The sequence below is a fragment of the Impatiens glandulifera genome, chromosome 5 (genome assembly GCF_907164915.1).
Source record: "Impatiens glandulifera chromosome 5, dImpGla2.1, whole genome shotgun sequence".
NCBI classification, from domain to species: Eukaryota; Viridiplantae; Streptophyta; class Magnoliopsida; order Ericales; family Balsaminaceae; genus Impatiens; species Impatiens glandulifera.
Window position 1 is genome coordinate 2,921,509 of NC_061866.1, and position 23,629 is coordinate 2,945,137.

General features: G+C 28.3%; 1 protein-coding gene and 1 pseudogene across 1 annotated transcript; both read left to right on the forward strand.

Annotated features, from left to right (window-relative positions):
• Positions 1-17,660: 17,660 nt before the first annotated feature.
• LOC124938191 (probable DNA double-strand break repair Rad50 ATPase) lies at positions 17,661-18,862 on the forward strand. Its single transcript, XM_047478587.1, has 4 exons — positions 17,661-18,058; positions 18,163-18,273; positions 18,369-18,449; positions 18,545-18,862. Exons 1-4 carry the CDS (start codon positions 17,810-17,812, stop codon positions 18,617-18,619), a joined length of 516 nt encoding a protein of 171 aa, XP_047334543.1. The 5' UTR covers positions 17,661-17,809; the 3' UTR covers positions 18,620-18,862.
• Positions 18,863-22,155: 3,293 nt separating this feature from the next.
• Positions 22,156-22,808, forward strand: LOC124940422 (annotated as a pseudogene).
• The last annotated feature ends 821 nt before the right edge of the window (positions 22,809-23,629 follow it).

The following is a 23,629-nucleotide window of genomic DNA, read 5'->3' on the forward strand; positions in this document are numbered from 1 at the left end:
GCATTTTCCGCACTTAAAACCGTTCAAGAGCTTGCTACGATTTGTCCAAAAATAGAAACATATTTTCAATCCTTAATAGGACTAAAATTAAATTTAAGTGAAAAATAGAACAACAATATTCAACCCCCCTTCTACTGTTGTCTTCGATCATAAAAATAGTGTTAAAAGTCTAGTTATGACGTATTCTAAGATTGATTACATTGTTATATGTAGAAATACTATAGTTAAGGACATGTTTGATCCTCAGTCTAGTGGTTTCGCTAGCCGAATTGGATATAGAAGGAGATTAAACATTATGAAGATTTTGTCCCATAATAGAATTTTATTTTTGGTAAGATGCAAGCAATTGTCACTGAACAAGACGTTATGTGTTGGAAAAATATGAATATTTTCTATGTGGGGCATTGCTACAAGTTGTTCGCTAAGATGATTCCATATAGTTTTTGTTGGGAAAAACTTTTGGAGTCAAAGATTTCATCCAATATCTCGTTCTTTGGATGATGCGTTATTTATGGTGGAATTCTAACAGATGATATGTACATGAAAAATGTTGTATTATGGTTAGTCGTTGTCGTATGTGTCACGAAAAGGTTGAATCGACAACTCGCTTACTTTTGCATTATTGATGGGTGACTAGTATTTGAAGTCTTGTGTAGAGTATTATTAAATTCACTAGGTGATGCCCGATTCTTTGAGTAGTTACTGGGAAATTTGGATTGATGCGACTGATATGGTAAGACTACATATTTGGGTTATTATCTCAATTATTTTTTGGTGGACTGTCTCGTTGGAGAGAAATCGTCGAACTTTCAATAATGGTATTTGTCTGATGCGTATCATTCATAATATTATTATATGACATTTTTTAAAATTCGTTTAAGAAAGCTAGTAGAGTTTATCGGAAATTCATAATATTATTATTATGACGTTTTCTAAAATTTGTTTAAAAAAGCTAGTAGAGTTTATCGGAAAGTTCTTCTCGAGGATTTACGAGCTCGATAACTTATTAAGTACCATTTTTTTATGTAATGTTTTTTCGCTGTGCTTAAATAGTTTTTTATTTTATTTATAATACATATGAACCTTTTAAAAAATATAATTATACTTATTATTCATTTAAATTATTAATTTAAAATACTGATATTTATTTATTTTTAAATATAATTATAATTTATTTTAGTTTCAACTATTTCTCACAAACTCAAAACACCTATTTTAAAATGCATAAATTTTAAAACATACTCAATCTAGAAAAAAAAACTTTAAATATCATAAAGACAAACATTTTAAAATTAATTTGTTGATGAATTTTGTCACAATGTGAAGAATGAGAAATTGGCATAAACAGCTAGCCAAGTGGGACTCACTTTTCTCCTCTCCGGCCAAGTGGCAAGGCCCCTTCCTTCTCCCTTTCTTCTTTATTCTTATTTTGTCTTTTTCCTTATTTTTCTTTTCTTTTATCTATTAAAAATATAAAATAATAAATAAATTTAAAGTGAAGCAGCACGCCGGCACACGATCTATCATGTGCTAACTTGCAATTTTCAAGGTCTTTCCATTGGTTTATATAAATATTATTTTGTTTTAAAAAGGAGATTCTTATTTCATAAGTAGAATAGGCATCCTTTTTCTTTTTTAAAAATAAAATAAATTTCATTTATAAAATTTTAGAAAAGGGAAGAAATAAAATAATTTTTAGATCATAGCCCATGTACATATTAAAGGATAACTGAATCTGGACCAAATAAAAAGCCCAATATTAGATTGTTATTTGTAAGTTTTTATTTTTAATATGTTTTAAATAAGAAGCCCAAAATTTTCTGTTACGGGCCAATAAATCTATTTCAATATCTGGTTTGTTTTGTTTATGTTTTATATTTTTGTTGTGTATTATTATTATTCATGGATCTACCTATTTATTTTGTTTAATTAGGGGTTGATTCAGCTTTTCAGTAATAATCTTTATTTATTTATATTTTCTTGTTTAAGGATGAATAAACCTAGAGTAAATATATATATATATATATATATATATATATATATATTTTTTGATAAATTTATCTCTCTTAATTCTTTTTTCTCATATTACGCATTCTTTTAATAACTTAAACCAACCTTTACAAATTAATACATAAATCTCGAAAAAAAATACTTAATATTAAAACAATCCAAACATCTATAATTATCCTTTCATTTAAAAACGTGATAAATTAATTTAAAAAGACAAAAATGATACGTTAAAATAAATCATCGACGTTTTATAAATTTAGAAAAATTCTTAAATGACTAAAATTTTGATATTTTAAGTCCCATATGACACAATTTAAAGTTGGAACTTTATTGGATAAAATTGATCCAAATTTAAGCTTCAAATATCAATGGGTCTATACATATTTAGAAATAATAGTATTATTTTAAACCAAACCCACTAAAATATGACATTTAAAAAGATAAAATAAAAAAAAGTCATAGGTATATTATATTATAAGAATCCAACTTAACAGATTAGTGTGAATAGCATGTTGAGTTATGAAACAACATAAATTCATTTGTAACTCATTTGTTTTTTGTAAGAGTAAATTCACTCCAAAAATCATTTTTAGCTAAAGTGTATAGAGCTTCTTCTTTTTTTGAACTTTTTAGCTAGCTTCATCTAATTATTCTGCCCTAATTAATGTTCTTGTTACATTAGAGGGATCTAAATCTTTCATAATTCATATCCTATAGACATAAGGCCGGCCCTAGTTTTGGGCTGCCTTAATCTAATATATTAAAAATAATTTATAGACATTTTTCATAATGAACAGCTATACTTTGTTGTACATATAAATAAATAATAGTTTATTTTATATAATTTATGAAAAAAAATAAAAATATTGGGTTGATGGAATGATAAATGATTTTTTTTATTTTAAATTAATTGGGTTGCACTATCCTAGTATATGAGTTTGGCTCCTATTCATAGATCTCAAACTGACTAGAATTGTTGTTTCAATCTCCGACCAAAGGAAGTGAATTTTTAAAATTAATTTAATCTATTTAGTTAATTGTCTTTCAAAAATAAAAAATAAAAAACCTTTGTTTAATAAAAAAAAATATATATTCTCTTATCATTTAAATTAGAAGAAGCCTGCATGAATAGTTTTTTTTTTTTTTTTTTTGATAATGTGGAGAGGATTGAGCGGAGCAGCTGTGATTTATCCATAATTCTTTATGATCAATTCTAATAACTAAAAATAATTCAATATATTTTCAAGTACTTCTCATTTCTCACATTATTTATTTATCAACCAAAATTCTAAAAATTTAAAAAAAAACTTATAATATTTTTAATTTTTTTTAACCAAAGTAATTTTCATTCCTCAAAATCCTTGACCATACAGAAAATCTGTCAGATCTAATTGCTCAGAAAATATTGACCATACAAACTTAAATTTTATAGAATTACAGGGGACAAGAGGGCATGTTTGTTCTTTTCAATAATGAAACTAAAAAATAATAAAAATATTTATATTTAGAATGTTTGAGGCAGATCCATGTGCTTGAGAGATCTTACCATAAAACCATACAGTCAGAATGTTTTATCTCCAATATTTTTTCATCTTATTTTCATGCAAACAATCATCTATTTGAAAATTTTCCACATACTGTATATAAAGGGTTTTTTTTATATGCATTAGAAATCATTTTAACAGTGGTGAAGTAATAGACAATAATAGAGCACAATAACTTATAAAAATTTTGTGGAGTATTATTGATATTAATTGGGTGATGTCCGAGTCATTAATAATTGTTAGAAAGTTTGGATTGATGTGCCTGATATTGCAAACATACATATTTGGATTATCATCCCAATTATTTTTTTGGGACTATGTAGTTGCAGAAAAATCGTCGAACTTTCAATGGTCGTAGTCGTCTGATTCGTATCATTCATAATACTATTATTACGACGCTTTCTGAGATTCGTTCAGGAAAGTCAGTAGAGTATGTCGAAGAGTTAATCGTTTTTCTCAATAATTTACGAGCTCGATAACTTATTAAGTACCGATTTTTCTTATTTTTTCTTAAATTTTTAATGTCATGTTTTTAATTGTGTTTCATTTTTTTCAATTTTAATATACCTAGACCTTTCAATAAAAAGTAATAGAGCACAATATTGTGAACATATAGAGATACTAATTTTCTAAAGAGGAGTGATAGAGTGAGGGAATTTGATGAGTGAATTTGGTGAGGGAATGACTTGGCATCACCTTCATTAGTTGGAAAATGTAAAAGTGGGAGGAAAGAGAAAAAAAAAGAAATTATTTGATTTTTTGGGCAAATAAGATTATGCCAAGTCATTCCCTCACCTAATCATTTCTCTTTTCTAAATTATATATATATATATAATTATATATATAATGATAAAAAAAATATATATATATATAATATACATATTATAAATACAATTTACACTTTGATATACAACTTCATCAATGCCGATTGGAAGGGAATTCACTATTGTTCAAATGAAATTGTAAAATAACGTTATAATATATAAGAACTTGATATTGAGTTATTTTAATTTTTTTATCAAATCACATATCAAGTTGATAATAAATTTATTTAATTAATCAAATATAATATAAAAGTACTTTTATTTTTTTTAATAAAATTTAAATACAAAAAAATAATAATGAAGTAAAAAAACCCTCATTTAAAATAAAATTTTACTTTGATAAAAAAAATCCAAATAATCATACATCAAATAAGCACAATGTCACGTGATGAAATTCGACCACTTAGAGAGAAAGAACTTAAAAATAAGAATTATATTATTTGAATACTTGGTAATTATAATGTAATACTTTGAGGTATTTATATGACTTATTATAATTACAAATGACGCACTAATTTAACACATTCCTTTTAATTGTTAATTAGTGACACACTAATTTAGCACATGCATTTTAACTGTTAGATATAGCAGATGCCTTTTAATTGTCAATTAATAATGCAATAATATAGCACAATCCTTCAACTAGAATATTCCTTGGATTGGGTCTACTTAGGTAATTAGGCCTTCCATTGGGCTAAGAAGATTAGCGCACTGTAAGGCCAAAACTTTAATGAGTCTCAACATCCCCTTGAATGGGCTATGACACTAATGGGTCGTAACAACAATGTGAGATATAATTTAAAATAATTTTGTTGAAATTAAGCATGATCATTTATTGTTATGAATTGATTTTTTATTCGAAGGGCTTCCCATTAAAAGTGTTTTGAATGAAAAGCCTTAGGATGAATATCATGATTCTCCATAATTAATAAAATATTTTCATTTGGCCTAATTTGATTCAACTTATAAGTTGAGATTGTTGAAGTTTATCTAATAATCTATACAAATAATTTTAATTAATTAACTAACTAATAAAATATTATAATCAAAACATATTTGCATTTACAACCAAAAAAAAAACATTTACACATAAACACAATCATACGCAGAAATGATAGGACGCAAATAAGTGTTCACGTCTAAACAAGATGTTTTGTATTAACCAAACATAAATACTTTTTATGTGAGCATTGTTATAATTTATTCGATAAGATTATTTCATGTGATTATTGTTTGGAGAAGATTTAGGGGTCAAATATTTCATCCAAGTCTCCTTTTTGAATGTAGCGTTATTCACGTTGCAATTCTTACAGATGATATGTGCATGAAAATATTATATTTGTTAAGGTGTTTCTTGCCATTGCGGTCGGGTTTTATCTTCCGAGTAAGTAAACAGGTCAGGGTTTTCTATTATAAAAATGGGTTATAGTTTTCTGTTAGAAAACGAGTTAGGATATAATACATTTTTTAGTATTTTTCTTTTAAGACACTAAGATTGAGAGAGAGTGAACAAATCTAGAGTTTTCTGATTCTTTCTTGTTCTTTGGGTGATCTAGAGAGAAAGGTTGGGGGAGTTTTTGATTGTGAAGTATTTCAATCATTCATAGTGTAATCACTTCTTTCATTTTGAGAGCAGAGTTTGATTTCTAAGAAAATTTGTGGTTTCGCTGTTGTAAAACCCAATAGTGGTATTGGTTACGTGTTTTAACATTGGAGTAGAGTGCTCTACTAGTTACCCGACGAAATTCAAATAGGAGATCAACTAGTTTCTTTGCTAGGGTTTTCGTCAGTTGTTAAGATAGTAATAATGGAGAAATCTAGACCTAATATGGTGAGTCTAAATGGTACAAACTATAGGTAATGGAAACTAATGATTAATGATTTGTTAGTTTTAGATGATTTTAATGAAGCAATTGAAAATGAGGGTGTTAGACTGAGTACAAAATAGGCTGATTGGAAAAAGACAGATAGAAACGTATGTAGCTTTATTCGTTTGTGGGTTGGTGTAAATGTTGAGCACCTTGTTGAGAACTTGACTATGACGTATGGTGTGTAGAGAAAACTTGAAGCTCTCTATGCCGGGAGGTCAGTAGGGAATAAAGCAGCACTGGTACGAAGGCTGATGAACTTGAAGTACATTTATAATAAATCAATCGTTGAGAACTTAAATAAATTTCAAAATATTTTAAATCAACTGAGTAGTATGAAGATAAACTTTTTTTGAGAAAATACTTTAACGTCATTTCATTAAAAACCCAAAAGTGGGAGAAATGGTCAATTATCAAAGTTAGACAAACCCTAACTTTCATTAAAAGAATTAAACGATCCTAGAGTATCTGATTAGAAACAAAAAAAAATAAAGATTACATACAACTAAAGCATTCCAATCATTCTATTTAACATTCTTGTTCAATGTAGCTAATAGCATTTCTGCTACTTTCGGATCCCAATCTGCTACTCTCGCAGCCCACCTACTTTTTTTAATCACCTGTTTGGATTTATGCTTCTTTATTGGTGATTGAACTTGCATTTGATGATGATTGTTTGTCAGCATTGACTTCATTCCCTTGGATTAGTTTTTCTTTAGAGGAGCCATCACTAATCTGATAAAAAAAAATTATGTTTCAGTATCTTAGGAATTTCACATTTACCTTCAATATCTTTTGCTTCAGTTTTGTTTAACTTGCTTCGGTCTACTTTCAAAGTTTCCTCTTCACTATCATTCACTTCATTCCTATAATTCTTTCCTTTTTCCTTCCTCTAACTCTTCACCTTCTTCTTTCTAATTTTTCATCTTTCATTTCCTTTGATTCTTCATCATTCCCATCATTTGCATCTCCATATTTAGCTTTCTCATTCTGGTTGTCTGATTCTTCAATTTCAGCTTCCTCATTTTGCTCATGAAATTTTAGCTTTTCCTTTTGCTCTTCAATTGCTTTTGCACATTTATTTCTGGAATGTTCAAAAGTATTGCAAAACGTACATTTGTAACTCATTATCACTCTCAGTAACTCAGCACCAAATGGTAAAGTCAACATGGCATTTTTCACCAGTTCCTTACTTGATGAGGAGAATCGAAAGGGGAATAAACCCTCTAAGTCTGGTATGTTGGTGACTGATAGAGGAAAATCAAAGGATAATAAAAGTGGTTCGAGTAGGGGCAAGTTTAAAACTCCAAAGAAGGATGGTGCTTTCCATTACTATGGAAAAATGGGTCACTAGAAAAACGAGTACTAAAAATTTAAAAATGATAAAGTAAAGGGTACAGTGAAGCCCAAAGAAAAAAAAGAAGAGAGTGTAAATACATTTGCTTATGCTTCGGATGGTCAACTAACATATGCTTCTAAATGTCAAGACTTCTGTCTTAACATGTCTTCAAATGAAACAATATGGATTATTGACACAGGTACCTCATTCCATATTACTCCAAACAAATGTTACTTCTAGTCCTCGAAGCTGGTGATCATGGCGTGGTTCGCATGGGTAACAGTGGTGTGTCCAAGATAATTGGTCTTGGTGATGTTAGAATCAAGACAAATATGAGTTGTTTCCTGACATTGAGAGATGTAAGATATGTTCCTAATTTGAGAATGAATTTGATTTCTGCAAGTAAGCTCAATGATGGAGGCTACCATAATGTTTTCAATGGTGGAGCATGGAAGCTAAGCAGGGGTTCCTTAGTTGTACGAGGTAAGAAATGTTGTTCCTTATACAAGAAAAATTGAAATTTGTCTATGATGTAGCATATTTTGTTGTGTTGGAGTTATCTTGTGAATTGTGGCACAAGAAACTAGGTCACATTAGTGAAAATGGCTAAATGTTTTGATCAAGATGAATGAGTTGCCAAATCTCAAGGAAGTTCATCTTGAAAGTTGTGAGAATTTATTGAAAGGTAAGCATCACAGAGTCTCCTTCAATAAGTCGAAAGTGGAACTAAAAAAGAATATCCTTGAGCTAGTCCATACTGATGTATGTGGTCCTATAAAGATTAAATCCATATGTGGTGCTTCTTATTTTGTAACCTTCATAGACGATGCATCTAAGAATGTTTGGGTTTATGCTATAAAGTTCAAGGATGAGGTTGAAGCAATGTTCGAGGTCATTTACAAGCTGATTGAAAGAGAGACATACAGGAAACTAATAAGGGTGCAGTATGATAATATGGGAGAGTACATAGGCTCATTTAATGATTATTGGAAAGAGCATGGTATTCGATATGAACAGACTGTGCCCAAGACTCCACAACAAAATGGATTGGCAGAGATGATGAACAGAACAATGTTAGAATGAATGAGGGTATGCTCTCCCATACCCGGTTGACTAAGCATTTTTAGGTTGAAGCCATGAGCACTACAATGCATGTGATCAATCGTTCTCCCTTCAAGACATTGAATAATAAGTGTGTAAAAAGTGTCTGGTCAGATAAATATGTTAGTTATGACTATTTACGTGTTTTTGGTTGTAGAGCCTTTTGCATATTCCAAAAGATGAGAAGTTTAAGCTAGATGCAAAAACCAGGCAATGCATATTTTTGGGTTATGGTGATGAAAAGTGGGGGATACAAGTGTTATGATCCAGTGGACAAGAAGGTTTTGAGAAGCCGAGATGTGGCATTCCTTGAAGATTAGACTATTGAAAATTTTGAAAATGGTGACAAACTTGATGCGCTCATACGTGATCTTTCTAGTTTTGAGTTGTCTCATAATATTGAGGAAACAAAGCCACATATAAATTCAGACTCAAATACTGATGATGATGTTCCTCAAGATCAAGTTGTAGGCCATAGAAATGATATAAAAACTAATATTATTGATAATATTGATGCTAACTTTGAAGTTTGGAAATCAAAATCATCAAACAAAGGTATTTAAGAAATCTACTAGAGAGAAAAGATCAAGTTCTAAGTACCCAGCTGCAGAGTATGTCCTTCTAACTGATTGTGGGGAGCTTGTATGTTATAAGGAGGCTCTTGAGGATGTTCACAAGGAAGAATGACTAGCTGCCATGGATGATGAGATGAAGTCATTGCTGAAAATGGCACATATGAACTGGTGGAGAGACCAATGTACATAAAAGTATTACAAAATAAATGGGATACAAGATCAAACAAGAAGGTGATGATAGAAAACCAAGATACAAGGCTAGGCTTGTCGTCAAAGGTTTTGACCAGAGGCGTGAAATCGATTATGATGAGATTTTCTCACCTATAGTGAAGATGACTTTCATTTATGTGGTGTTATGTCTAGATGTTTGTATGGATCTTGAGGTTGAACAGCTTGATGTCAAGACTACATTTCTTCATGGTGATTTGGATGAAGATGTTTATATGGAGCACCCTAAAAGTTACAATAAGAAAGGTGAAGAAATCAAGGTGTGTAAACTTATCAAAAGTCTGTACAGTTTGAAAGAAGCACTAAGACAGTGGTATCTTAAGTTTGATTTGTTCTTGACCATCCATGGGTTTATGAAGACGTCTACAGATCACTATGTCTTTGTGAAAAAGTTTGCTTCTAATAATTTTATTATACTTCTCTTATATGTTGATGACATGCTGATTGTAGGGAGAGACAAACTCAAGATTTCCAAGTTGAAAAAGGACTTGGCCAAATCTTTTGAGATGAAAGACTTGGGTCCAGCGAGACAAAATCTTGGAATGCTGGTCATTCGTGATCGGGCGAAGAAAAGACTATGGTTGTCTCAAGAGAGAGATATTACAAATATTCTAAAAATGTTATGTATGGACAAGGCAAAACCATTTGCTTGTCCATTAGCTACACACTTGAAAATAAATAAGATAATGTCTCTCAATGATGAAGAGGAAAGACAATAAATATGCAAGGTTCCATATGCTTCAACAATAGGTAGTCTGATATATACAATGGTCTGTACAAGACTGGATATAGCTCATTTGGTTGGAATAGTTAGTCATTTCCTTTCAAATCTTAGTAAGGCACACTATGAAGTAGTTAAGTGGCGAATGAGATATCTTCGAGGGACATCCAAGTATGCTTTGTGTTATGGTACTAGAAAGTCACATGTTAAAGGGTTTTCTAATTCAGATATGAGTGGTGATATCGACACAATGAGATCAACTTTAGGGTATATATTTACCTTTAGAGGAGGAATTGTATTATGGTAATCTCGTCTACGAAAATGTGTTGATATGTCTACTACAGAAGTTGAATATATTACCATTACAAAATGTTGTAAGTAAATGAGATGGATGAAGGAATTATTGAAGGAAATGGGTATATCACAAGATAGGTTTGTGGTGTTTAATGACTCACGAAGTTCTATACATGTGATCAAGAATCCAAGTTTCTATTCACGTTCAAAACACATCAAAATGAAGTACCATTCCCAGCAATCTCTGGTATGCGGCTTTAGGCTTTCCGCGCGCTCCATCCGGTTGGTAAGAAGCGCTTTTTCTTTTTGAAGATCTATTGAAGTACCAAAGGCGAATGGGGCTCCCAGGCCGGGACGTCTAGCATAATGCTCCTGGAAGCGAGGCCCGAAGGGTGAGCTGGAGGCGCTTCTAAGACTAGATAATAGGCATTAGGCATTCTGATTGGATTCGTGAAGTGCTCGAGAAGGAGTTATACTTGGAGAAAGTGCATACGGATGAGAATAGTTCAGATATGATGACAAAGGGCTTGCCAAGAGGCAAGCGTGAGATATGTTGTGCCAAAGCCGGAATGGTTCTAATAGGGGCGTCATGATGATGAATGTTTATAGCAACATTCTCCCATGGCTCGGAAGGGGGAGAATTTTTGAGGCATTCCTTGCCATTACGGTCAGGTTTTTATCTTCAGGTAAGTAAATGGGTCAGGGTTTTCTATTATGAAAATGTGTCAGGGTTTTCTGTTATAAAAACGGGTTAGGGTATAAATACATTTTTTGTTATTTTTCTCTTAAAACAGTAAGGTTGAGAGAGTGTGAACAGATTTATGATTTTCTAGTTCCTTCTTATTCTTTGGCTGATCCAGAGAGAGAAGTTGAGAGAGCTTTTGATTGTGGAGTATTTCAATCATTCCTAATTTAATCACTTCTTTCATTTGAGAACATGATTTGATTTTTAAGAAGATTCGTGGTTTTGTTGTTGCAAAACTCAATAATATTCTATACGATAAGTCGTTGTCGTATGTACAAAGAGTTGAAATTGACAACTCACTTACTTTTGCATTGTCTATAGAAGATAAGTATCTTAAGACTTTTGTGGAGTATCCCTAGGATTCACTAGGTGGTGTTTGAATTTTTTGGTAGTTGCTAAAAAAAATTGATTGATGTGTCTTATATGACAAACCTACATATTTAAGTTACCATCCCGATTATTTTTTTGGTGAATTATCTCGTTTGAGTGAAATCACAGAACCTACAATAATCTTAGTCATCTAATTCGTATAATTTATAATGTTACTATATAACGTTTTTTAAGTTTCGTTCCCGAATGTTGGTGAAGACTGTTGATAAATTAATCGTTTTTCTTAAGTCTACTAACTCGCTAACCTTTTGAACAGTGTTTGTATTATTTTCTTATTTTGCGGTTTTATGATTTTTTTTATGAATGTTTTGTCACTTAAATCATTTTTATAATTTTTTAATATAATCACACAGAAAAATTTATACTTTTACATCTCTACCTTATTTGTATTTATTATTTATGTTTATAAATAATCAATTATATGATCAATTATAAACTTTGTAAATAACACTAAACCAAATATTAGGAAAAAAATGAAGTGTATACGTTTAGAGATTTCACAACCTTAAACAATAAAATTATATATATTTTTGTTCTATAATTGTTAAATATTAATAAATTAAATAATAGATAAAAATTAAACAATAAAAAAAATACAAACAAAAATAATATATCAATTAAATTATTTACTTATTTTCTTTCTTGATTTTTTATTTACTCTTCTTTAGTTTAATTAAATTTTAAAATTAGATATAATTAAAAAAATTAAAAAAATAATATATTCATATAATTTATTTTAAAATAAATATTTTTAATTTAAGTAATTTCTTAATATTTAAAACTAAGTTATTGAAAAATTCAAATTATTTTAAATAAAAAACATTAAATCTATAAATATATTATTAAGAATTAGTTATATATTATGGATGATTTATTAAAAAAAATAAAGTGATTATTATTTTAAATATATATATATATATAATGTCATATATTTATAAAATATTAGTTACTAAATATTATTTTTTTTGAAAAAGAATTACTAAATATTATTACAAATATAAAAATAAATAAGACAATTAACATAAGTAAATAACTAGCATTAACCTTACCCCATTATGGCGTCATGGGAAGAGATGATTTAAGATATCAAAATATGTCGGTTCGGTTCTTCTTTGCCAGATGTGGCTAAATACCGATTTGTTCCATTGCCTAACAGCCACTATGAATGAAAGAGAATTGAAAATGTTTTGATTTTGATTTTTCACACTTTTCAATATAATTTTGTCCTGGTGTATGGCTAGTTATTCTTAATTCAAAAAAAAAAAAAAACCTAACATTAACCCTTTAAAAAAAGAATATTATTAAATATACTAAAGCAATCATTAATAGATTAATAGAAGAATCATTTATTATAATGATTATAATTATTATAAGTTTGAGGGAGAGAGGTAGGTGATGAGAAGAATATCAGGTAGTACCGGTTGGTTTGGTTGGCTAACATCTTTCTCATCATCTTATTCTTGACATCCATAAATCTTATCTCCTGATAAAAGTAATTTGATTCTAGTTTGAATGTCTTATTATATTTACTTTCAAAACATCAATTATAAAATAAACCAATCTCTACAAAAATAGACAAATATATCAAAATATAATATCATCAATCATTTTGTTTTACCAAAATTTGTTTTAAAACTTCTTTTCTTATTTGTTTGAATAGTGAGTGTGAATATTGGAACTGGTCATAAGCTTATGTGTTCTACTTCTAATTTAAGAGACATTGATTTACTTATTTAGTAACTAATCTAAACTTGTGGTTTTAAATAATGTTTTGACTGCGACAAAATTTATTGTGGGTCTCAAAACAAACTTTGCACTAGGGCCATGGGTCTTGATTGATCGTGTTTCCTATAGTGGGAGCTTCAAGCATGCATGGCAGCGAAGAACATTAATTTGAGAAGATGTTTTTCCTTTATTGATTTTTTTTTATCTTAATCGTGCTGCTGGAGATGAAGATAAAAGAAGGTGTTTTAGAATGAAGAAAGACAATTTGAGTCAGTTTCTTCTCTTTATATTGGTCTTATGCTCTTGTTAATTTGAATAACAAAAATGGATCAAGAAGAGGTAAGCTTCACTTTACTTTATTTAAATTACATAAAGATGCAAAGATATGATATTTTGAATAGTTTAAGATTTAGGAACGAATTATATAAAGATGCAAAATCAAAAATTTGTCATTTCATATTGAAACCCGAGTTCTATCGCCGCTTTTCATTAGTGGTGTTCAAACTTGAGTCGCTTCCAGGTCAATTAGATTAAAAAAAACATTTCATATAAAAGAGAATGTTTAGTCGGATTATGGAGAAAATTACAAATATTTTATTATAATTTAAATCTTTTAAGACACAATTCAAAATTTATATTTTATTTAATCCTCAAATAAGAATTGAGCTAACAATTATTATTAGTTGTTTTTTCATAAAAATATTAACCACTAAATATTCTCTTACCAATTTAGAAACATGATTTAATTTAAGTTATCAACTTATTTATGTTGTGATTGCGTGTTATGATAATTTGAGACCAAGAATAAATAAAATCAAATGTACCCGAGAGTTTAACGAATATTGTCAATAAATTGGAAACGATTAAGCATATCAAACATGCATGCATACTCATAATTATCAATTCAAATCAAATAAATACTGGTACTCGTCGTGGTCGATCCTAGGGTAAAGCCAGTTAAACGTCCGCATAGATCACCACACAACACCAAAAATTATAAAAATAAGAAAAAACAATACTAGGGAGAGGTTCAATTCTTAAAATCGTTATATGTGTTAACATATTATTTAACCAACTAAGTTAAGTTAATTTTGTTTAAAATAATACAAATTTATTTTATATATTTTTTTAATATTATATAATTATTTTAACTAAATAATTAAAAAATAAATCGCTTAGAACAATCCAATTCTCATAGCCGAAATATTGATACTCAAGCGTTTAAAGAATAAGGCATAATCCATTTTTCTAGCCTAGCAGTAATAAGAGATGAATATTAACTTTAAATTATTGGGTTTGTCTTATTTTTATTTATAAAAAAGGCCTAAAAATAAACTAAGTATAAGATAAATCAAACTATCAGTTAATCACTTTTTGAATTTAAATAAATATTTTGATTAAGATCAATTTTTCTGCTATACCAGATAAGGATCTAGTTAAAATGTTTTAAGAAAATAATCAATAAGAAGAGGTAAACTTCACTTTTCTTTATTTAATTTAAAAACAACTAATCAAGACATTTTAAGAAAATGAATCAATAAAAAGAGGTAAGCTTCACTCTTATTTATTTAAATTAAGATGGTTGTAATATTTCAAAAAAGTAAAGTAAAGTAAAAAATATTTGATAATGTTATTTAAGGAAATAATAATTAATAATTATATGGTGGTTAGTTTACTATAAAAAATCAAACAGGTCTTGAATTTTGTACAATTTTGGGCCCCACCTAGTGAGATTCCTGGACCAGGGGATCATTCTACTTGAAGAGATCGTGGCCGTTGCTGTTTCCTCTTGATTAGGACCCGTTCCAATCATTAAAGAAAATAGTCCCCATTAATTTATATATTTAATACATAATTAATTATTAAGCCGTTTTATATAATTGTAATAATTTAATTATCATATATAATAATTTCCTAGACGTGATCAGACTTGTCAGTAGACAGTAGTTATGATTTTCTAAGGTCCCGTTTGGAAAAACAATTGAAATTGTCAAAAGTTTATTCATTTCTAATGTTTTTCAGCCCCACTCTTTGTGTGGACCATAATGTATACCCAAACATGTCCTCAACATTATTAATAGAGTTGGTTGGTGAGTCAGGTCACCCTTTCTGCCTGCCCACTCTCCATTGTTGCCATTTTAGATATTTTCTTTTTAAAATTTAAATTTACAATTATAGTTAACATGAACAAAAGTTCTATATATTATTTTTTGGTGGGATGAAAGCCTATCCGAGCCCTGAATAGATTCGTCTTAATTTACCTTCATCAACTTAAGACATTTTTATTGAATCGAACATGATCGAGTTTTAATCTCTTAGCCTTGTTACACGATAAAAAAAAATGAAAAAAGGTAACCATTATGTTAAATTGAGCTGCCAAGAAGCTGGCAAAGAACAAAAAGTTTGCTTTAAGAAATGAATTGCAGGAATTCTCTCTGTATTCTCTCATGTGTACAGATAGATATCATATTTTTTTGGTTTTGTTTGAAAATCACAAATAAACTCCTAAGACCATTTCATAATTTTATACAACTTCTTAAACTTTTATTCTTTTGACTTGGGTCCTTTATACTTTGTTGTTATTATTTTTTTAACGATTACCCGTGTCAACTATTGAAGATTGCCGAGAAGGGTTTAATAATAAACAACGATAACGCTTCCGCCGTCTTAAAAAATGGTGATTTAAAATGTTTTAAGAAAGTTTAGGATCCTAAATAAAAAATATGAATATTTTGGTTGCTTATTATTGATTTTTTTTTTGCCTCCATTTGGCATAATGTAATTATAAAAAAATAATAATAAAAAGAAGTTGGTAGTTGTTGGCTTGTAGCACTTGTATTGTCTTTTTAAATTTTTCTTGCTATGATAGAAGTCGTTGACCTTCTATTTGCTATGTAGGAAAAAAAAAAAAAAGACAACCGTTTTTCAAATTATGACAATTCATAATAATCCAAAATGTTTTTTTTTTCATTTATATGTTTTTTTTCCACTTAAAATACCTTAAGTCAAAGTGTATTCGATAAATGTGAGTAATGCTAATAAATATTTTATTAAAAAACGCAATACCAAAAATTATTAAAATAGATGTAAAAAAGTAATAACAAGCAATAGGTTAAAATAACAAAAATAAGAATTTCTTTTTTATATATATATCAATAATTTACATCCAATATTAAAAACCAAAATTAATTTTTGATAAAAAAAATCTAACTAAGGAATCCTTTTATTATAGAAAATAACATATCCGTTGGTTTTAAGAAAACAGGTCATTGATTTGCTGTCCGTTTGGAAAAAAGTTTAGGTGATGAAGTGCATGGTTGGAAAAGATACACTGTCTTAATTATTTTAAAAAAAAAAAGAAAACAATTGAGTTAAGAAATGAATTTATTATTTCATATTGCAAGATATTTTGTTATTTAATTGGCTGTACGTTACCAGCTAATTATAATATCTTATCCATTTTATTTGCTTATTTTTAAATCTTCCAAACATAGATAAATATAGGTTATAGTATAGTCTGCATCACATTCACATATATGATATATGGCTGTTACATAATATAAAATTATATCTTAAAATAAATAAATATTAGTTTTTTTTTTTTTGACAGAAGAAATTAATTAAGTGATATAGGCTGTTTTGATATATATTTTTAATGAGTCAATATTTTTCTAATAAAATTATATCTTCTTTTTAATTAGAATTTATTCTTTACTTAAACTTAATACATTTTAGTTTATTTTTGAATTTGACCTATTTAATTTATTTTTTATAATATTTTAATAAATTAAAATACTAAAATATCCTTACTTTATTTTTTTTAAAATTTAAATTCTTACCTAACTTATTTTATTGTAATAATAATATATTTTAGACAAAACCCCCCAAAAAAAACTTCACATAACCAAGATGAAACATTACTCAAATGAATTGTTACAAAAATATGATTGTAAAATTCTAAAGAAATTTATCTTGTGTATTTTATTTTAAAAAATTAAAAAAGTTTGGATTTTGTGAGTGGGAGAAATAATTTGAATTTGAATGGAATATTACTTTATTTTCTTTTTCTTTTTCTTTTTATTATGGGTGGGGAAACAATTTGAAAATTTGACAAATATTTTTTTTTGAATATAAGATTTTGATATCCATAAAAATATGATTTAGATTGTAAAAAGATTTATTTAATCATAAATAAAAAATAAATAATTACTTCTTTTTTGTGTGGGGTCATAATAAGGTGGACAAGGAAAACTTTAAACAATTTTTAACGACAGCGCCTCTGCTAATAAGCACTCTGTGTAACGGTAAGAAAAACGCCTCTCATTCCAAAGCAAAAAACAAAAGCTATAGAGAGAGAAACAAAACCAGAAGAGAGATAAAGTGAGAGAGAGCTCAAGGAAGAAGAAGAAGTCTAGGGTTTTTCTTAGCCTTCAAAGGGAAAGAGAATGCATCCACAGAAACAAGGGAGTGAACTTCCACAAGCCTTAACTCAGTCAGGACAAATTTCTAGTACTACCTTGAGTTTCAACGGTTTGATGACTAAAGAAGATGAAGAGATGTCAAAATCTGCTCTTTCGACTTTCAGAGCTAAAGAAGAAGAGATCGAGAAGAAGAAATTGGAGGTCAGAGAGAGAGTTCAACTTCAATTAGGCCGGATCGAAGAAGAAACCAGACGTTTAGCCATTATTCGAGAGGTAACCAAAATCAAGATCCTTTCTTTTTCTTATGGGTTGTGTTGGGTTGGGTTGATAAAGACTTCATCTTTAGTTTCTTGTTTTAACAAATTCATGGGATCCAGGAACTTGAAACTTTATCGGATCCAACTAAGAAGGAATTATCTATTGTTCGAAAGAAGATTGATACAATCAACAAAGATTTGAAACCCTTGGGACAGGCTTGTCAGAAGAAGGTAAATTTGTTTTTTTTTTATATTTATTTTGTGGGTACTCTGGCCAAATCCAGATACAAACCCAAATCCAATTATTACTTTGTTTGTTGTTGCAGGAAAGGGAATACAAGGAAACTCTTGAAGCTTTCAATGAGAAGAACAAGGAGAAAGTACAGTTAATTTCAAGATTGATGGAGGTATTTTAATGGTTGTTTTTGTTGTTGTTGTTGTTCTGTTATTATGAAATCAAATCAAATCAATGAAAAGAGTTGTTTTTTAATGTTTGATGTAGCTGGTGAGTGAAAGTGAGAAAATGAGGATGAAGAAGCTTGAGGAGCTAAGCAAGAGCATAGAATCTTTCAATTGAATTGAATTGAATTGATGATGATGAAGAAGAAGAAGATTTGGATAACCTATTGTGAGATAACCTGATTGCAGATAAAAACTGATTGTGACTATTGTGAGATGTATGTATTTAAGGAAGATGAAGATCAAGATGAAGACTTTTCTTTATTATTTTACATATGTTTGTTTCTTTTGGGGGTTGGTTTGTAATTCTATTATTGCTTTTCATTATTATCATTGCTTGTTTTTAAGGTTTTTACTTGTAGTTTAATGTTTTGTTTGACAAATTTGTTGATGTTGATCCATCCATCTTCTTCTAGGTTGAAAATTCATTATTATCTTAATTTCTTATTTCAAACAGATTTGTAACTAAATCAGGTCCTTTAATTTTATTCTATTTCTATTTATCTTTCATCTATCTCTATTTTTGTATATAAGTTAAAATAAAATAAAATGAATGGAGCCTAGCCAGGCTAGAGATGTACTTAATAAAGGGGGTATAATAAATGGGAATAGGTAAGTTGTCAATTTAAACTTTTTGGGCATGTGCATTTCTTTTTTGAGACATTTATGCTTGTCATGTGTAACAGCTAGGTACTTAGTAAATACTAAAAGGGCTGTGACGGTGATCATCATGTTCATTATTTATTGTTCTTCAAGCACCCCAAATATAATTGTGGATCCAAGAAATATAAATACAAGGGTGGAATCAAGAACGGATTCATAAATTAGAGTTAGAGTAGACTCATAAGAATTAGAATTAAGGTGTAACTTCATAAAATACATAAAAATTGTGGATAAGTATGTTATTATATTTTTTTAAAATAAAAAAAAATTAAAAAATAATGTCACATATTTACCTTAAAACATCCATTATTTTATAGTGAACGGATACAAAATATATACCATTTATCTTAAAAATGTTAGATTAGCAGTCTATTATAAATTTTAAAATATGAGGATTTATATACCTGTCCTAATTAGTAATGATTGTGCTGGCTTTTTATTATTATAATAAATATAAAAAATGGGAAGAAAGATAGAGGGTTAGTTTGATTTAGCGTTTATAAGTTATGTTTGGGCGTTTGCGTAATAAGCTGCTTAAAAAATTATAATGTGTTTAAACTCAATTTTTTTTATCTTCCTCCTCAACAAAAAATTATAATCAAACACATTTTGTGTTTAAACTTAATTTTCTCTCTGCCTTCCTCTTCAGCGTTTAAGTTTATAATCTCATTGTTTTTCTCTCTCATTACTTTTATTTTATTTATTCTCTCTCATCTGTTTTTATTGACTGTAATATTATAACTTTTTTTATATAAGATTTTCTTTGTTTATATGTTGAAGATTAGTAATTTAAATTTTATTTATTATGAATATTAATAATTTGTATTTTGAGTTGAAAAATAAGAATTTACCTATTTCTATCTAAAATGAAGTAAATATTTATAATAAAATCAAAGATAGGAAAAGTATTAAATAAGATTTAACATAAAATGAATGAATTCATATTTTTTTAAATAAAAAAGAATTCTTAACCGAAATAAGAAAACAAAAATAAATATTTGAAAATCGATATAAAAATATTAAATAAAAAAATGATATTAAAAAATAATTAATTAAATTTAATGAATAAGAAAATATAATAATAAAATTAAATAATAAAATTAAATAAATAAAGTTAATTTAAATATTAGAAAATAATAAATTAAATTTAATGATGAAGAAAAATATAATAATTAAATTAAATAAATAAAATTAATTTAAATAAGTAAAATAAATAAAATAAGAAACATAAATATATATAAGTGGAATAAAATTAAATAAATAAAGTTAATTTAAATATTAAAAAATAATTAATTAAATTTAATGAATAAGAAAAATATAATAATTAAATTGAATAAATAAAGTTAATTTAAATAAGTAAAATAAGAAATGTAAATATATATAAGTGGTAAGGATAAATATGTCATTTGGGGTGAGTGAGAGGTGGGATTGGGGGTAGAGGAGGGTGAGAAGCAATTTTTTTAATTTTATTCATTATCTATCATCTATTTCATTCATTTTTAATTATTTTATTCATTTTTTTTCATTTATTTAATTTATTTCTAATCATTTTATTTATTTTATTCATTCTCTTATCTATTCTATTTATTTCTAATATTTTTTTATATATTTATGTAATTTATTATAATAATAAAACATACATTTAAATATATTTTTATTTATTATTTATAATATATGTATTTTAATATATAAAATAATTAATTAAAATATAAAATATAAATACACTATAAATTTTTTCTATTTATAATTATAATTTTAGTAATTAAACTAACCTTAATTAATTATTTAAAAGTATCGATTATAATTGAGATGAATTAAACGTAATCAAATGATTAATAATACTAAGAGAGTGAGAGAGCTCGAAAAGAATGGATAATGTAAAGATTTGGTCAAAAGAGAGTAGGAAAAAGTGAAAAGATATATAATAATAATAAATTATTTTGATCAATTTATATGACCAGACATAAGAGTCAATTTCAATAATTAAAATGGTAGTAAAAATGATACAATTAATCATTTTATATTAATATTAAAACTAAGTAAATAAAAATGATACATGGAGAAATGAATCAAAATAAAAAAATTATATTATTTTTTAATTGAAGTCATTTATTAATATTTAAAATTATATATTAACAAAATTTTATTAAAATAATATATTAATATAATTTAATTTTATATAAATACTATTTTTTAATTTAAATCATTTATTAATATTTAAAATTAAATTAATAAATATATATAATATTATATATATAATATTAATTATTAAATAAAATTATAAATACAAAAAATAAATAAGTTGGACGTCGATTAAATAAGCTGAGATCATATCAAACGTACATGTGAATAAGCTGGATAAGTTGGTGTCAATAAATTGAGAATAAGTTGAATCAAACTAGCCCAGAGAGAAATTTGAGCAAATGACCTTAAGAGGGGCCTTAAATGCGACGTTGACCAGCACATAATTTTAATTACGCTGGTGACCACTTTATATTTTTTTTTGACAAAAATACCCCCATCGCGTAACGCGATGGGCCTTCTCGTCACGCGAAGGAAAAAAGTCTAGAATACCCTTACTATTTAATATAACTTCGACATCTTTTTTTCATTTTCTCTTATTCTCATTCTCTCGCTCCCTTCCCGCTCTTATCCTCCTTCTCTCTAAACGGCGACGATCGACTGACAGCCACGGCGACAATCTACGACAGACACTAACATGAGCGACGATGATGTTTGCAGATGATGATGCTCTGATTCGGTTCTGTTTCAAGGAAGATTAATGTGATTCTCGCGATGAGGCTTATCTTCCCTTCGCGAAGGACCTTTCTGTTTCGCGAAGGGCATTCCCTCTTCACAAAGGGCCTTCCCGTTTCGCGAAGGCATTCCTTTTTTGCATATTTAATGAATAATTACATGACTTCAATAGTATTATTTATCCATTCCTGTTTTCTATTGCAACTGAAGTATTCTGGACGATATTTATACATCATGGTATCAGATAAACATTTCATTGTCAAAATACCTTACAATCTTCCTCTTGATGCGACTGCTTCTCTTCTCTACGTTGGAATTACAACTTATAGTCCTTTAAGGTACTTTGGTTTGGATAAGTCAGGAACCAATTTAGGTGTGGTGAGTCTTGGTGGGTTAGGTCATTGTGCGGTTAAGTTTTCCAAGGCTTTTAGTGCTAATGTGACTGTTATTAGTACTTCGATTAGCAAGAAGAATGAGGCGATTAAGAGGCTCGGTGTTGATTCGTTCTTGATTAGTAGTGATCCTGATCAGATGAAGAGTCATGGAAAGATTGTTCTTGTTGGGGGCGCCTGAAAAGCCTCTTTATTTACATTCGTTCTCGTTAATCATGGGTAAGTTGGTAAGATATATTTGATCATTTGGTTTGGTTATTGTTGAATTTGGATGATTGTTGTGCAGGAAGGAAGATAGTTGCTGGGAGTAGTAGTATTGGGGGAATAAAGGAGACTCAAGAGATGATTGATTTTGCTGCGAAACATGGTATAACCACATATATTGAGGTTGTTTTGATCGATGATGTGAACATTACGATGGAGAGATTGGTGAAGGAAAATGTGAGATACCGTTTTGTAATTGATATCACCAACACTCTAAAAAATAAGTCCTAATTGTTCTTCATTGATTTAAGGATGATGGGGAATTAGTTAATAAATGAGTATGTTGACGTGTTCTTATTATTATTTTGTTTATGTATGTTCTTATTATGTGTGTTATTGGTAGTTTGGATTTGTTCAACTTTTGTGTAGGGCAAGACAACTTATTATGTAGTAATTAATTAAAGCATGTATCATAATAATATCCCAAAGTTGTTCATCTTTTGATAAGGTATACTACCAATACAATATCACATTTTTGTCTAACAATTGAAATTAATCAAATAGAATAACATATATTTGTATATATAAATCTGCAACTTTTATGTGTAATGGATGGATCTGATCACAAATACATAGTTACATATATCAATCAATGAATCAATCAGCATAGACACTTTGCCCAACGGAACCATGGAATTATTCTTCCTGACAATCTATAATAAAGTTCAAGTTCATCTCTTCTTCTTCTTCTTGATGAGTTTTCTTCTTGATCATGAGGATGATCATCATATTCATAATTAGCAGCACTACCCCCATGAATACACTCCTCTTTCTTCCCTGGTTTTTGGGACTGTATTGTCTAGCACCAATGCTATCATCAAAGTTACCACCATATTCATTGATAGAATCCCATTCAACACAAAGTCAACCTACCCATTCCAAGAACAAGTCAAAATAACTGTTTTTTTACTGGAATTGAAGCAAGAATAATACCTATCTTCCCTATATAAAAAAAACCATGTTAAACACATGTTGAAATATTTAGTCACTGTTGCTCATCTAGATCCGGATAATTTGTTTATTACCTACAAACGAGAAGACAATCAAGAAAA

Bases quoted from the DNA above. Each gene is read 5' to 3' on its own strand.
- LOC124938191 (XM_047478587.1), top strand. From the start codon at position 17,810: ATGCATCCACAGAAACAAGGGAGTGAACTTCCACAAGCCTTAACTCAG. The intron at 18,059-18,162 runs GTAACCAAAATC...CATGGGATCCAG, and splicing joins GTTTAGCCATTATTCGAGAG to GAACTTGAAACTTTATCGGA. The intron at 18,274-18,368 runs GTAAATTTGTTT...TTGTTGTTGCAG, and splicing joins GACAGGCTTGTCAGAAGAAG to GAAAGGGAATACAAGGAAAC.